General features: G+C 49.2%; 1 protein-coding gene across 3 annotated transcripts in view; it reads left to right on the forward strand.

The window, feature by feature from the left end:
- Nucleotides 1–16,337, forward strand: part of MYLK (myosin light chain kinase) — a 294,914-nt gene that overhangs the window by 179,425 nt on the left and 99,152 nt on the right. For all 3 annotated transcript variants that reach the window (XM_081235669.1, XM_081235665.1, XM_081235666.1), the window contains exons 8-11: nt 303–838; nt 1,400–1,606; nt 6,365–6,499; nt 9,583–9,735. In XM_081235669.1, coding sequence (XP_081091795.1) covers nt 303–838; nt 1,400–1,606; nt 6,365–6,499; nt 9,583–9,735 — 1,031 coding nt within the window. The remainder of the gene's footprint in view (nt 1–302; nt 839–1,399; nt 1,607–6,364; nt 6,500–9,582; nt 9,736–16,337) is intronic.

The following is a 16,337-nucleotide window of genomic DNA, read 5'->3' on the forward strand; positions in this document are numbered from 1 at the left end:
AGTGTGGACAGGGGACACCACGTGTTTGAACCAGGTCGGGGCTCGTGGAGAAGAGAAAAAGGGCAGATGTAATAAGTGTGGATAGAGCACTGGGCTGGGGATGAGGGGCAGGGAAGACCGAGAATGGCTGCTTGTTTTCTGGCTGGAAACTGAGCAAACTGCATAGAAAGACCTCGGCTCTTACTCTGTCTTGATCTGTGGGCTTTTGTAATCCCTGCCGTCTGGGCTTGTAATGTGTAACCAGATGATTGTTCTATTCCTTCTTCTGCCCCACTGTCCCCCGCCACACACCCACCAAACAGGTCGCTTGTGAGAGGAACAAAGGTGGCCAATTCAGACATCAGGAAGGAAGTGACCAATGGAATCGCTCAGGGGCTGAAACTGGATGGTCTGGAGGCTGCAGCTGAGAGTAAGAACTGCTCCAACATCCAGAGAGGTGGCTCCCCGACCTGGGCCACGGGGAGCCAGCCTCAGCCCCCAAGGGAATCTGAGCCGGAGCCAGCGGGGGACTCGCCCGGAAAGGCTCTGAGGACCCCCGTCCTGCAGAAGACTTCCAGCACCATCACCCTGCAGGCCGCAAAAGTGCAGCTGGCACCGAGAGTGCCAGTCTCGGGTGCCCTGTCTCCTTCCAGAGAAGAGAGGGAGAAGCCAGCTGCTCGCCCTCCAGCCACCCTCCATGCCAGGCAGTGTGGCCTGGGAAGCCAAGACACTGTGAGCCAGGTTGCTTCCAGGAAGGTCCCCACGGAGGGCCAGGGGGACACAACATTCCCCAAATTTGAGAGCAAGCCCCAAAGCCAGGAAGTCAGTGAGGATCAGCCAGTCAAGTTCAGATGCGAGGGTGAGTAGAGCTGCCTGAGGCCACTGGTGCCCACACTTAGCCCCCGGGTGGCCACTCCCTTCCTTCCGCTCAGTGGTCAGAGTCTCCTGTATCCCCTGGCCCCTTGGACTAGAGCCCCATCCCCGACCCCAGGAAGCACCTTACAGGGGTCTCCCCTCCGGAAAGACTCAATCTCGTCATGTCTCTTGTTCTGGAGAAACTCCCAGCAGTGACCCATTGTTCATGGTTGGAGACAGCATTGACCCTGAGCCCTAATTCTCACCACCCTCCACAGGAAACCTATCTCCACCATCTCCACCACACACAAGCCACAGGGTCCCCTCCTCTTTCCTCCCTCTGGCTGACCTGGAGACCTAGCTTATCACCTTGTAGCCCTCCTCCCCAAGGACCCTGCCTCTGTCTTGGGATGTGGGGTGGAGGGGTAAGAAAGCAGGTTCAAGCGGGAGGGCGGCTGCACACGGGACTGGGCTCTGCCCTCCGGCTCAGCCTCTCCACCCCTACCTGCGCCCCACAAGTACAGCGTGCTCTCGGGGGCCTCCCGTCCTTCACCTGGCCCTGTAGTTTCAGGGATCCCGAAGCCCGAAGTGACCTGGTTCCTGGACGGTGCCCCCTTGAAGAGAAGAGAAGGCACCATCGAGGTTTATGAAGCTGGGGGGACCCATTACCTCTGCCTCCTGAGAGCCCGGGCCAGGGACAGTGGGAACTACAGCTGCACAGCCACCAATGTCCGAGGCCGGGTGTCCTGTGGCTGGACCCTCCTGGTGAAAAGTGAGTACATTCCTCCAGGTCACCCCGGGTTCCCTGAGGGAGGACCTTTGTGGGGTGCTTCATACACCACACAAGCGTCACCTCCTGCAGCCCCCTGCCCAGGGTGTACCACCCAACAGAAACATCGCCCCCACCCACCGGCCAAGGCCAGAGTCACTGCTCCAGGAGAGTGATTCCTGATCGGGAGTTCACATCCGAATCACCTCAGAATAAACATGCCCAGGCCCCAGGCCCAGCCCAGCTGTGAGCTGCCGAGTCTCACAGAGAACCAGATCGACACACTGAGAGTGATGTGAGGTGATGCGAGTGCCACATCTTTTGTGCTCATTATAGTGTCTGTTTATAAAAGTAGTGCATGTTCATTGAGAGGAATTTAAACAATGTATATAATCTTATGACTCAGAAGTAAATGATAGTTTAATATTTTTAAAACAAATTGAGCTTTGTGCTGTTTGTATACCGCTTACTATTCTAATTTGCTCACATTACATAAGCATCTTTCTATACTATTTCTTTCTATATTTTTTAATATCATTTAAAAGCATGCTTTGGGGCTTCCCTGGTGGCACAGTGGTTGAGAGTCCACCTGCCGATGCAGGGGACACAGGTTCCTGCCCCGGTCCGGGAAGATCCCACGTGCCGCGGAGCAGCTGGGCCCGTGAGCCATGGCCGCTGAGCCTGCGCGTCCGGAGCCTGTGCTCCGCAATGAGAGAGGCCACAACAGTGAGAGGCCCGCGTACCGCAAAAAAAAAAAAAAAAAACAAAGCATGCTTTGTAATGGCCGTATAATATTTCATAGAATGATGTTTAGGCGTGGCCTTATTGTTGTTTCCATTTAGATTGTTTCTATTGTTTCCATTTTTTCACTACTGTAACAGAACTGTGTTCAATAGCCTTGCACCTATCTATCTCTCTATAAGATTTCCCCTTCACTTTAAATGCTACTTAGGGACCCTAGACTCATGTCATACTACTGAGGAACTTATTAAACCACAGCACATTGCAGGCTGATGGAAACTCTGAGACAAATAACCTTCACCTATTTTTTCAACAAGTAAATTGCAAGCCAAAAGGAAAGAAGGAACAAACTGTAGGAAACTTAGATGAAAAGACACACAAGAGACACCAATAGTTGCAATACATGGACTTTGCATGGATCCTGATGGAGACACCTTTAAAAAAATTTTTTTTGTAAGAACATCAGATAAATTTGAGCACTGACAAGATATCCAGTATAAAGGAGTTAGTGCTATTTTTAAGATGTGATGGTGGATCTCGTGGTGATTTTTTTCAAAGTCCATATATTTTAGAGATATAAGCTGAGTTATTTACTGGTGAAATGATATGATTTCTGATATTTACTTCAGATATAATCCATGTGTGGTGGGACTCAGTGGCGGGTATGAATGAAGTGAGATTGGCCATTATGAAAGTTGAGAAACAGGGATATGATGATTCACTATACAGCTTTCTCTACTTTTGTGTATGTTTGAAATTTGCCATAATAAATGTTTCAAAAAAGAGAGCTTACGAGTTCATTCACACAGTAAGATGCCATGAAGCCAGGGGAACGAATGTGCCTGACCTGTAGACCCTGCTAGTGAAACCTGTCCAAGATATGTTAGCACAGGGGACAAGCCAAGTACAGAGAGAGCCGTGTGTATCATATGCTGTTTGTGTTAAAGGAAAAAAAATCTATGTACACAAAGCAAACTGATGCTTGTGTGTGCATAAACACTTCTGGAAGGGTCCACAAGTTACCCCTAGGAAGAGAAATAGGGGGTCCAGGAAGGGGTGAGACTTAGTCTTGCTTTTCACTGTATACCATTGACTCACTTCTTCATTGGGAATTTTACTACATTGGTGAATTCCTCTGCAAGGAATATTATACATTCATTTGGAGGTGGGAGCACCTGTAGGCAGAGGTCCCAGCTCTGGGAACCTGAGCTTCATCATCCAGGGCTCTGTGTCAGGGCGGGGGACTCACCTAACATTGTGTCCACCAAAGGTTAAAAACCAAGGAGCTTTGGTTGGAGTGTTAGTTACTCTTATTAAACGGAAGCTGTTCGTGGAGACTGTACCTGCAGCAAGTTGGGGGTGAAAGACAATGTGGGTTTTAAAGCCACCACAGAGCTGGGCAAGGGGGTGGAAACTGGGCATGCCACAAAGCTTGCTGTTCTTACCAAGATTCAGCTGTGTGCTTGTTTGTTTTAGAATGAAGGCCGCTCAGAATGCTGCAAGCCTTTGGGTAATTTCCAGAGTTCTGAGAAAGGTGATGTTGAGTACTTTTTTTTTTTTTTCTTGCGGTACGTGGGCCTCTCACTGTTGTGGCCTCTCCTGTTGCGGAGCACAGGCTCCGGACGCACAGGCTCAGGGGCCATGGCTCACGGGCCCAGCAGCTCCGCGGCATGTGGGATCTTCCCAGACCAGGGCACGAACCCGTGTCCCCTGCATCGGCAGGCGGACTCTCAACCACTGCGCCACCAGGGAAGCCCGATGTTGAGTACTTTTGCCAGCGTTCCTGTTCCTTGTCTGGAGGAGCAGACTTATGGAGGTCCTTAGTCTGCCATTCCAGAAGTCCTGCTTGACTGCCTTTCTCCTTAGCTGCTCTCTAGAAGGCTTCACCAAGATGTAGGTTGTCTAACGCCTCTTCCTCTCTTTCTTCCTGTCACTGCAGAAAAGCTGCCTGTTTTCCTTACCAAGACTTCTCTTTCCATCCCTCCCATCCCCACAGAGGTCGGGTCTAATAATGATTGACTCTCCCAGCATTTCTTCAGTCTCTCCCCGTCCCCCTATCTAGAGGCCTCTTTCTCCTCCCTACAGGTGTGCTCTGGTCTCCCCTCAACTAAAAAGAAAAAAAAAATCTTCCTTCTGCTTCACTGACCCTCAAGCTCCCACGCTCTCTCTCCACTCTCTTTTACCCCAAAACTTGCTGCTTCCCTGGCTTCCCTGGAGTTAGTGCTCCAGTTTCCACGCCCAGCTTCCATCTGATAATAGCAGCTAATCCCCCACTGAAAGCCTGTTCAATGTGCCAGACTTCTTGCTCAAAGCTTTACTTGCATGGCCCCATGTAGTTATCCCAACAATCTTATGAGATAGAGTTACACCCATTTTCCAAATGAGAACACTGAGCTGGAGTGAGGTTAAGTGACTTGTTCAAGGTCCCATGCCTTGTAAAAAATAGCATATTCCTAACCCATGTTGGTCTGACACAAAAGCCCATATTGTTTTCAGTGACTCCCAAAGGCATTTCTCTAATGAGGGAGTTTGATGCCGTCCAAAGGGGTGGAGGTGGTACCTTCCCCCACCTGTCCAGATAGGCTGGCATCCCTTCCCTCAGTACCAGTCCCATTCAGATGCACCACATCCTGACTTGTAGCTGTGCTCCCCCTGCCTGCTCTCCCTTTAGGGGAGCTCGGGGCTAGAGGAGGAAGTGTGGATGTAAAGTCAGAGAACTGGGTGTAAAGCCTTGCTTCACCATTGGTCTTGACTATGGGAAATTATGAACTTCATCTATAAAACGAGCTAAAGATAGCAGTCTCGTGGCATTGTCACCTCTGGAAAAGTACCTGGTAAGCCCTCGAATATTAGCCTTTGCCCTTAAACCTTTGCTGTATAATATGGTTTTCCCTTCATCACTGTATTGAATAGCTTCTCTTGAAAAATACCAGTGAGATATCTTCTCATCACCAAACCCAGTTGCCTTTTCTCAGCTATCAGCTACCTTGACTCTTCTGCAGCATATTCTGGGTATTGTAGAAGAGATTTTCTATCCCTATTGCTCTTAATTATGGCCCCCAAACTACAAAATACTCCCCAACTCACCTATTTAGAAGGCTTCTGGAAAGTTCAGCTCAGTGGTTCTCAGTGAGAATGTGCATCAGAATCATGAGGGGGACTGAGTAATGCATTGTCCCAGGCCCCCAGTGCTTCTGAATCACTGGCCTAGGTTGGAAAACTAGAACCCATGTAAGTCCTTGTCATTTGATTCTGTCCTGGAATTGGAAAAATTAATTATAATAATTTAAAATTGAAATGTCCTCACCAATGGGCATGTGGTCTCTACAAGTGAAAAAGATATTCACAAGAGTGTGCAGGGCCTTTAGCTATTACATACAATGTTTCAGTGTCCATCCTTGTACATATATCTCTTGAGTAAACCATAAGGGGATATTTCTATGATTAGATCATAGAGGTTGCCCGTCTATTTTTTTAATTTATAAATTGTTCTTTGAGTCAGCTTAGGCATTTATGTTTTCCAAAAAAAATCTATTTTATCCACATTTTCAATCTAATGAAACATTTCGGCCAAGGATTTAAAAAAAATAAAAAAATGTTTGCATCGTCTGATGAGACACGTCAAAGACGATAAAAGACACCAGAAAGTAGGATAGGGCCAAGAAAGGGGGAAGGAGGAGCTCTGCGGATGCTCCAGGATAGTGAAAGTCAAGACAAGATGGGGAGTGGGGTGGGGGGGACTTGCGTCCCGGAGGAGAGGAGGCCAGCCTCATCCTGAGCACTCCCAGACCTGGAGTGTCTTGTGACAGTGAAAAAGCCCCTGCCAGTGACTGCCTCAGGCTCCAGGTCTCTGCCTCAGTGGTGCTGCCTGCTTCCCTGTGTGATGATGGGTCAGGCAAAGCCAGGCCACCAAAGAGGCAAGCCCTGGGCGCCCAGGGCAGTGAGGTGTCAGCCTCCGGTCAGTCAACAGCACAGGTCAGCTGTGATCTGAGACGGCCTGTCTGTTCTTTGCCTTCACAGGGCTGGCCGTGATGGAGGCGGCCCCCTCATTCTCCAGTGTCCTAAAGGACTGCACTGTCGTTGAGGGCCGGGACTTTGTGCTGCAGTGCTCGGTGCAGGGGACCCCGGTGCCCCGAATTACTTGGCTGCTCAATGGTGAGTCCCCCCTGCTCCAGCTGCCTGGGCCCTTGACCCTGCCTGCATTCTCACTTGGCCTCCCCACCTATCACTCTGAACCATTTATGCATGAGAAGGAAGCACGGGGTACAGAGAGAGCACGGGACCTGGGAGTCTGCTAATGCCTGGCTGGGGACACTGGGCAAGTTTTACTCCTGTCTGAGCCTTGAGCTCCTCGTCTGCAAGATGAGAATAATGCCACCTACCTTCCAGGGTGGCAGTTGTGAAAATTAAATTAGATCCTTTATATAAAACAGTTAATGAGATGCCTGGCACCCAGGTGCACAAGCAATTTAGTTCCTTTTCATATGGCCAGGCTCAGAGTGGGCCTCAATAAATATTTGTTGAGTCAAAAAATGAACAAATAAACCAACAGATTAATGAACCACACTCGCAGTTGCTCATGGGATCTTGCCTTTTATTTAGCGACAAGTGGTTTGGGGGTTTATAGACCAGCAATTCTTTTTAACATTATAGTCCTATAGAGACATCCTAAGTTTTTTTTTTTTTTTTTTTTGCCAAGTAAGGTCCTTTGGAAAAAAAAAATATTATATATTATCACCCTTCTCTTTTTTTTAAAAAAAAAAAGCCTTTAAATTCCAAAAGTATGGGAGTACTCTATTATCAGAACTGAGAACAGTTCATAAGATTGGTGAAATTGGGTGGGGTCTGCTTTGGGGATCTGCGGGGAGGATGAAGCATCTGCACTTGTCCTTCTCTGTATCGAGTGGTCGGGTGACCTTGGACACCCCCCTTTACCTCTTTGGGCATCGGCTTCTTTATTGGCGAGGAGTTGGGCTGGAACAGAAGGTTTGGGCCTCTGCCGGCTCTCACGCTGATGGGATAGGCTCCTTAAGGGAGCAGCGGCCCGTCACCTGTGCACCAAATAGCCCGGTCATTTCTGCACCATTGCCGTGTTGCCTGTGAACCTGCCTCATCGGTATAGTTTGCTTAGGCTTTGCTAGAAATGATCTTTAGTCAGTGAGAGAAGTTGCCTTGGGGTCTCCCTATTTGTGGTCTTCTTGGGCAGAGAGGTGAGAATTGGGGTCTCCACCCCTCACTACGGACAGAGCTCCTATCGGATTCGGTGACTGACTGCGAGGAGGCAGCCTCCTTGCAGCTGGAACAGAGCACGGATGTTAAAGACTAAAGGAAGGGCTCTGAGCAAGAGTTTCCCTTCCGCCTGGCTCACACTCCAGGCCAGACATCAAGAAACATTGTCAATAAAGGACCAGTGGGTAAGTATTTCCAAATTTGCAGACCACGCAGTCTCTGTCACAGCTACTGAACTCTGCTGTCATGGCACAGAGCGCAGCCAGAGACAACATGTCAATGAATGGGTGTGGCTGTACTGCAATAAAACTGTATTTATGGACACGTGAATTTCACACAATTGTCACACGTCATGAAATATTCTTCCTTTGATTTTTTCCCACCATTTAAAATATGAGAAACTATCCTTAGCTTTTGGGCTATACAAAAACAGGCGTCAAGTGGGATTTGGCCCACGAGCAGGAGTTTGCTGACCCCTGGTCTACACCTCTCCAAACTGAAAAGCAACCCCACCTTACTCTTGGCGAATCTTGGCATTTTCACACTCTTCCCACTAGAGGGCGATCATGCACAAGTCGGGGACCCTTGGCCGCCAACTCTGATCTCACCAGTCTTGGAGCTGGGAGTTCTGTGTTGCCTAGTTCTGATTGCCCTGAGTCAACAACTCCTTTCTGGAGCCACCATTTCACCCCATGCCTGTGGAGCCAAAATGAGCTATGCTCCAGTAAAAGGAGGGCTCTCAAACAGCTTGTTGGCACAGGTTTCAACAGCAGAGGCACTTAGATGGCAGTCACGGAATGCACTGGTATTCCCAAGGAAGAGAGGTTTTAGGTACATGCACACACATGCACGCACACACACACACATACACACACACACACGGGTGTTCAGTCCTCTCAGTAGCAGGACCCTGGCCCCTGGCTCTCCCAGCCCCCAGCCCCACTTCTATGAAGTGCGGTCTCTTTCCTCTGGCCCTGTGGCTGACTTGGCAGTGCCTGTCATGGAGATGTGAAGTGTTGCTATGTGCAGAAGAAAACATTGGATTGCAGGGAGAGGACCTTTTTCTTCACTTTCTCCCTCTCCCACTGCCCACCCCCAGTTTTATGATGTGCAAACCAGGAGCCTGGGCTGACAAGGGAAGGAGCCCGACAGTTGCTTCATATGTGGTGAATGGAAACATTCCTGCTCTAAGGCCAGGATCTTCAGTAATGAGATTCTTTTTTTTTTTTTTTTTTTCCTGGAAATGAAAGCTCACATCCTGGAATGATAAAATCCCGGGAACATATAGCATTAAAGAAACCACTGAATTTCACGCCACACACTTCTATCTCCATGCGGGACTTTATGTAACCTGAATAAAGGGCCCTCCATGCAAGGGACTCTTGGAAGAAAGGGCCAGAGTCGTTTTTTAGTTCCCTGTATTTATCTTTTCTGTGAATCCTAAAATGCATGTCATTGCAGTGTTAGGTTGAGGGTGCAGAATTGCTTCTGGTAAATATCTGCAATGGGAAATGGAATCATTGTTTCTGGAGACATCTAAAAGGAGCCGGGAGCCTCATGTGCAGTCTGGGTGAGGTCTGTTCTGCCTGAGGCTGGGCTATGGGCCAGATGACCCTGTCAGATTCTTTCCAGGCTCAGGATTCTGGAAGTCTAGGATGTGGATTTGGGGACTATTTATTTAAACAGAATGCACAGAACTCTGTCCCTTTCCTGCCTGCATTCTAAGTGCCTCCAGAATCTGTCCCCCAAGTCCTACCAGCCCCAGCCTTGCTCCTCCATCCACATAATCACTCCCTCTCCTTTACCTCCCTAGCACCTGCCTCTTTTTCCCCTCCTCGAACCTCTGTCCAGTTGGCTGGGGGTGGTCCTGACACATCATTAGCCCTCAGTGGGGCTGAGCAAGTATGGGGAACATCAGTGTCATGACAACAGCTGCCCTGCTGAGGACAGGGCTCACACCCTGCCACTGGGTGCTCCCTGCCTGAGCCTTCCTGTGCTTCCCTCCACAGGGCAGCCCATCCAGTACGCTCACTCCACCTGCGAGGCTGGCGTGGCTGAGCTCCACATCCAGGATGCCCTCCCAGAGGACGATGGCACCTACACCTGTCTGGCCGAGAACACCTTGGGGCAGGTGTCCTGCAGCGCCCGGGTCACTGTCCATGGTAGGAGCCCCTGGGCACCTCTCTGGAAGCACCTTTCCTGCCAACACATCAGCTTTGGAGAAAGGGCACCGCACCTAAAGGCAGGCAGATGGAGGCGATGGCCTCCAGGAGCTCACAGTGACCAGGGTCTGCCATGGGAGATGGACATGCAAGGCCAGTCCACCCCTCCTTCACCCCACCAAGGCTGAGGGAAGACGCAGGGGAAAGAGGCAAAGACTCCCTTGGCCCAAGAAGCTTCCAGTCTGGTAGGCAGAAAACTGCACGCACTGAAAGATAAAGTATCCCTGGAGGACTTAGGCTCTCATAAATGACCCCTCACGCACTGGGGGACACTGGGAGACACCGGGTAACGTGTGCCAGTATTGAGGCTTCCAGAGGGCCACTGTTTGTCCCCCTTTTCCTTCTGCCCTTGCTCCTCCCCACCGCCCCAGGCTTGCTCTTATACCTCACCAGCCTGGTGTCCAGTAATCTGATTATTATGGCTGTCATCCATTGATCAGCACCAAGCGCTTAGTCCCAGGAAGTCCCTGGAGAGCCACAGACTCAAGACAGAGCTGTCTGGGCTGTGGTATCAGCAGGCATGGTGACAGTGCCAGGGAAGGACTTCTTGGGCCCCAGGTGTTCAGGTAAGCCTGACTCCCCAGCCCCAGCTGAGCCCGGGCCCCCAGCTGCCCCGGTGACTGGGGCCTGGGCGCTTGGAACAGATGCGCCATGCCCTGCTTTTCCAGCAGCCTAGCAGGAGACATGCCTCCCCACTTTGTTCCTGCAGGGCTCGGCCTCTTGGGGAGAGTCTCCCTGTATGTGAGCAGCAGCCGCCCAGGGGTGGGGGGCAGTGCTCTTCCCATCTTACATAGAAGGGTCTGAGGGTCTCAAGAAATCAATGTCACTTGTCTAAGCACCCCAAGGTCGTGAGCCACACTGGCCTTTTTAACCCAGATCACCAAGCTACTGAAACTTCCTGCCCTTTTGCAGAGTGCAAGTCCCCTGGCCCCAGAGTGGGGCTGACTCTCGCCCCTGGGGCTGGCCATTGTCGCCCCTAGGGATAGAGGAATAGCACTGGTGCCCTGACTTGGCTGTGGCCTGGCTGCAGAGGCTCTCTCCAGCCTCTCTGAGTTCTCTGCAATTCCTGTGAAGTGCCCGTGTGCACTGGCCAGCCAGCCGGGGGCTGGCCCTGCTTCTTCCCAGGAGGCCCTCCCACTCGGCCTGGGGGCCGTCCTCCTTGCCCCCAGGTCTGTGGGAGGGGCAGGTCCTGGGTGGTTGCCCATCTGAGCATGTTTCAAAGCAGAAACAGAGAGGTCCCCGGCAAGAACTCTGCCAGAGCCACGTGGATCTGCTCTGAGAGCAGCCCTGTGTGAGCGAGGGCCCCCTCCCAGCGTGGGGATTGACTGGCCTGTGAAGGCCAAACAGAGGCTCAGCTACCATAAATGGTGAAGGAGGCTGAGACGTGGCCGAGCTCGGGCCGCCGCGCTGGGCTGCCTGCACAGGGTCGGGGCAGGCCGAGCCTGGCACCGTGACAGCCCTGGCTCTGCTCCCAGGGTCCCCAGGAGGCTCCGGTCCACGTCCCGCACCAGCCTCAGCCGTGGAGTTTTTCTTTCTTTATTGGCAGCTTCTTTGGCTGCAGTCTCTGGGGCAGCTCAGGGGCAGGGAGACGACTGTAGTGGAGGCATTATTCCCCTACTATGCCGACCACTGTCCTGGCCTCTCCCTCAGCTGCCCAGGCCTGGCCTTTTTCTCCCATCCGTGTGGCCCCAGACCACGGCTGGGGCATGGATTTGGAGCACCTGCCCAGGTGTGAGTCCTGAGCACGGCTTGCTAGCCCTGCCGCTGGGCTGCTGTTTCCTCTCCGGGCCTCACCTTCCTCTTCTGTGTGAAGACATGGACACTGAGCGTCACCCCAAGTACTGCGAGGATTACATTAACAAACACACTAATGATCTCCAAATATGGGACGTGCTCAGTAAGTGGGTGCCTTTATGATTGTCCAACAGAGTCCCGACCTTTAAACAGATGAACTCCCTTCAAAATGCAAGTCTAAGGAGCGGTCTTACCAAAGGATCAACTTTGCCACACTGGGTGGTTGTTTTTCTGTCTGTCTGTCTGGTCGTTTGGTTTTGGTAAAGGGAAGAGAGAATCCGAATCAAGAGAAGGGAAGTGTAGGGCCACACACGAAAGCCATAGTCTGAGCATCCGTTCTGGGGGCTCTGGCCACAAGAGGGCGCCATTCGGCAATGGCTCTCCCTCCCCGGTCTGGTTTCCAGGGAGGAGCAGGTTCCCCGGCAACTTTTGCTGGAGGAGAGCTCAGCAGATACTTTGTTGAAGCCCAGACACGGGTGCTCTTTCTCACCTCTTTAACCTTTCGCCAAGGTTTTGCAATCATCCAGAAATTGCTGGCTCAGCAATTTCTGGCAGTCAGTTTCTGGCAATCACTCTGACATGATTTCTGCAGGCTCTTTTCCCTGCTTTCTCTGCCTTCTCTCCTCTGTAACCTCTTCCTCCCCAAATCTAACTCCTTCCCACAAATGTCACTTCCTCTGGGGTGAGTTCTCTTACCAGCTGTACCTCCCTTACGGTTGTGCTTACTTATCAGCAAATCTCTACTGAGCACCTCCTTGGTGCCAGGCATCGTTCTGGGGAAGCGGCCATGAACAAGAGACAGGTTCTGTCTTCCTGCCGGTTACATTCTGATGGAGAGATGGGCAATCATCCACACCTGGCTTAATCCAATCCCGGCAAGTGCTATTAAGAAAACGAGAATAGAGAGCGGGGTGGAAGGGATCCTTTCTTCGTTAGGTGCTGGAAGAAACCTCTTGGGGAAGGTGACTTTTGAGCAGAGACCTCATGAACTGGAAAAAGAGTGCTCCAGGCAGGCAGCACACCAAGTGCAAAGGCCCTGAGTTAGGAATCAAGTCGGCCTATTTAAGAGACAGTGAGTCTGGAGCAAAGGGAGTGAGGGGCCCAGTGGTAGAGACTGGATTCCGAGAGAGGCAGGGTATGTGTTCAGTGAATGAATGAAAGAGCAACGGCGGTGGGTGAGTCTGCCCGGTAGTGCAGGGGGTGTTCCCTCCACATGACTCCTCACATGTCCGGGGTCTCAGGGTTCATGGGAGTGCTCAGCAAACCCACACACACTAGCTCTCAAAAGCCCCCCAACAAATATTCCTGCTTTCCTCCTCCCACACTAGGAAAAATGTCCCCAGTAGTTAACCAGGCCGTGAAAGTCTTCCCTCCTGACCCAGATGGAGCCTAAAGGATGATTAATCTAAATTCCTGCAGAAGCCAGGAAGATCTGAAGGAGAGTAAATATTTCAGTGTATTTGCACTGAGTCATTGGTGTGGAGGCTTCCTTCGGCTAGAATCTTTTAATTTATCTCCCCCTGGAGTATCTTTGTCAAGGCTAAAATTCTTAAGTGACTAGATTTATTAACCTGCTAATAGTGCCCAGTTAGACATTGTCTCAGCCTAATGGTTTGTTTATTTAAGTGAAGACCTGCTGGGCTCTTAAAGGCACCTAAGGACATAAAATGTGGGTAAGTTAAAAAAAATTTTTTTAAAAACCTGATTTCTAAAATAAAAAAATGAAACAATAAGCATATTTATTAGAGTATTTGTTTCGATAAAGAGCCTCTAATGAAAGCAACAGGCACCAGGGAAGTCAGCCATTCACTAGGCAGTGAAAGCATCCGTAGAAGCCCAGCTGGTTTTCAGATTAGTGACAAGCTCTCTGTGGGGCAGCTTTGAGTACTGACAGCCTCCCGCCATTTTAATTGGAGGATACTGGCAGGCACTTTGGACGTTGTATAATCTTTCCCTCTATGAGTTTAAAAACACTGAAAACATTAAAAAACTTTTTTTAAGATAACCCTTTTTTTGTTAATTTTTATTGGAGTACTGTATAGTTGATTTACAATATTATGTTAGCTTCTGCTGTATAGCAAAGTGAATCAGTTATACATATACATATATCTACTCTTTTTTAGATTCTATTCCCATATAGGTCACTGTAGAGTATTAAGTAGAGTTCCCTGTGCTATACAGTAGGTCCTTATTAGTTATCTAGTTTATATATAGTGGTGTGTACATGTCAATCCCAATCTCCCAATGTATCCCTCCTCCCCGCCTTTCCCCCTTGGTAACCATAAGTTTGTTTTCTACATCTGTGACTCTGTTTCTGTTTTGTAAATAGGTTCATTTGTACCATTTTTTAAGATTCCACATAGATTGAAAACATTTTTAATACTTATGTCAGCTAAAGAGAAACTTATTGAGGGGAAAGGATAAACATCAGTTTTACCTTGTCTTTTTTGTTTGTTTTTTAAGAACTTTAGTCCACCTACAATATGTGTCCAAAGTCTTCTAAATTCTATGAAGGCCAGCAAATAAATGTTAAATTATTTTATAACCAATATTTTAGTTTTATACAAGTTGATACAACAGAACTGGTGTTGTGCACCATGTGAGCCCTTCTTGTCACAGAAGGACTTCCGAGTATTTGTTTGTTTCCGTGTCATGGAGCTGGAGCCTTAGTTTACTAATTGGACAATTAGAGCTGCATCGTGGTCTACTTCTACAGCCATTGCAGGTCATCTTTAGCATTTATTTGCCCAGAGTCCTTGGTCAGGAATGCCATCCAGAATTACAGCTTTGTGTTCCTAATGGCAAAATGTGATGCGTGCTTTGACAGTGTGGTGGAGAGTATGGTTCCCAGACACGCCTTGGGAGGGAACGTCAGCTGGCTTGGATGGTTTACCTTTACATTTAGAGTTTGATTATAACTTCTAAGGCAGTAAGAAGGCTATGGTTGCAATGATTGATTCCTGCCTCCCATCTGGCAACCCTATCATTACTGGTCAGAGATACTTTGGGGGATGTCATACGTCATTGTTTCCTTTCATTCTTTTTCTTGCCACTTCTTCCCATTTGCTTTTTAGGTTCTGGAGAAATCAGTGGGGAGAAGAAAAAAAAGCCAAAAGAGAGAGCAAGGCTATGGGGGGAAGGATCTCTTTTTATGCCCACTGAAGTAGACCTTTTGCTGATGCTCCAAGTAGGTTTATTTGGTTAAGAGACAGACTTTTGTTGGAAGAGAGCTCGCATCTGTCCCTGGGGAGGGATTTGCACCATGCATAAATGCTCTGCAGATGGGGAGTGTCTGGGTGAAGGTAAGCTTCCTTGATGAGCCCTCTAGAGTCAATAGTCCTGGAACCTAGAGAAAGGAGGAAGCTAGACCATGATCCCTGGACCTTGCTGGATTTTGAGCACCAAATAAAGAAGAAGGGAGGATTGTGCTTCCAGAACTGCCTTTTGTTGGTCATTTACTTAATTTCCACAGTATAACAGGGTTTGGGGTGAATCAGATTTGCTGTTGGAATGGTATTTTGCATTTTTATGACTAAGCCAAATAGCTCAGGTTCAAAGCTTAAGGAAAATCTTCAGCAGATCGGAGATAAACACAATCATTTTCCCTGCCCCTAACTATGCATCTTCAAAAGGTCCACGTGTCTGCACACCTGAGAGGAGTGGGGGATGCTAGGAAGTAGGGGAGGGCCCTTCCATGTCCACCTTTATTTGGTGACAACCTGTGGGTCCAGGGACGCTGGTGTCAGAGCAGGGAAGGTGCTGAGAGACCGGGCCTGAGGCTCTGACAGCAGGACTTAGTAAAAGCTGTGACAAGCAGTGGTCCCTCCCCAGGTGGGAAGCCCTGGGGAGGGATGCCAAAATCTCGGCTCTCTCTGCATGGATGCCAAGAGATATGGAGACAAGAGTTTCGGAGGAAAAGAGAGAAGCTTCATTTGTTGCCAGGCAAAGAGTAGGCTAGCACCTCAAGAACTGTGCCACCCCCCCCCCCCTCCCTGGGGAATCCGAAGAGGTCTTCTAGGTGGAGCTCACAGTCTGGGGTAGGTGATAAGGATCAAAGTAATGAAGGTCTTGCATTTTTCTTCTTCTTGCATTATTTCAAAACAGTCACAGCTGGTGTCAGGCAGCCTGGTAATTGCCTGCAGCAGCTCAGTCTGTTGTGTCTGAGTTATTGGCCCTCATCTTTCTGAAATGCAGAATGCTACAAGGGGTGATTTGCTACAAGAGAGTTCAGGGAGTGTAAATACCAGGTGCAGGATGTAATTCACACAGGATCAGAGAGTGTTAGGGGCAGGATGTCATTCACAGGGAATTAGGGCCTGATAGGTGCAGGATGTAATTCACATAGTGTCAGAGAGCCTTCGAGGTTAGCTTTGTGAAGGACAAATCTAGTTACAGACACTACAGATTAGTAACAGTTAAAGTAAAAGATTCATTCTTTCAGGTCAGTTTATGTTTCTTCTCTCACATGTTCACTGTTCCCTTTATTTTCCTTGTTATCAAGAGAGGAAAAACCTCATTTCTGTTTTTGTTACAACATGGCAAGGACCCAGGGACTTGTACATGGTTTCAGGAGCTCTTAAGATGGTAAGGTATTCTGTCTCTGTTTCATATTTGTGTCATTAAACACTTGAAAGGTAACATTCTATAATTTTTTGTTTTAATCTGACACAAATTTTGAATGAGCTGGGAGCCTGCTAAGGGACATTTTCAAGGCAAACTACTCAATGTGTATGCAAATTCAGATCCAT

This window comes from Mesoplodon bidens (genome assembly GCF_964165515.1).
Source record: "Mesoplodon bidens genome assembly, chromosome: 5".
Classification (NCBI taxonomy): domain Eukaryota; kingdom Metazoa; phylum Chordata; class Mammalia; order Artiodactyla; family Ziphiidae; genus Mesoplodon; species Mesoplodon bidens.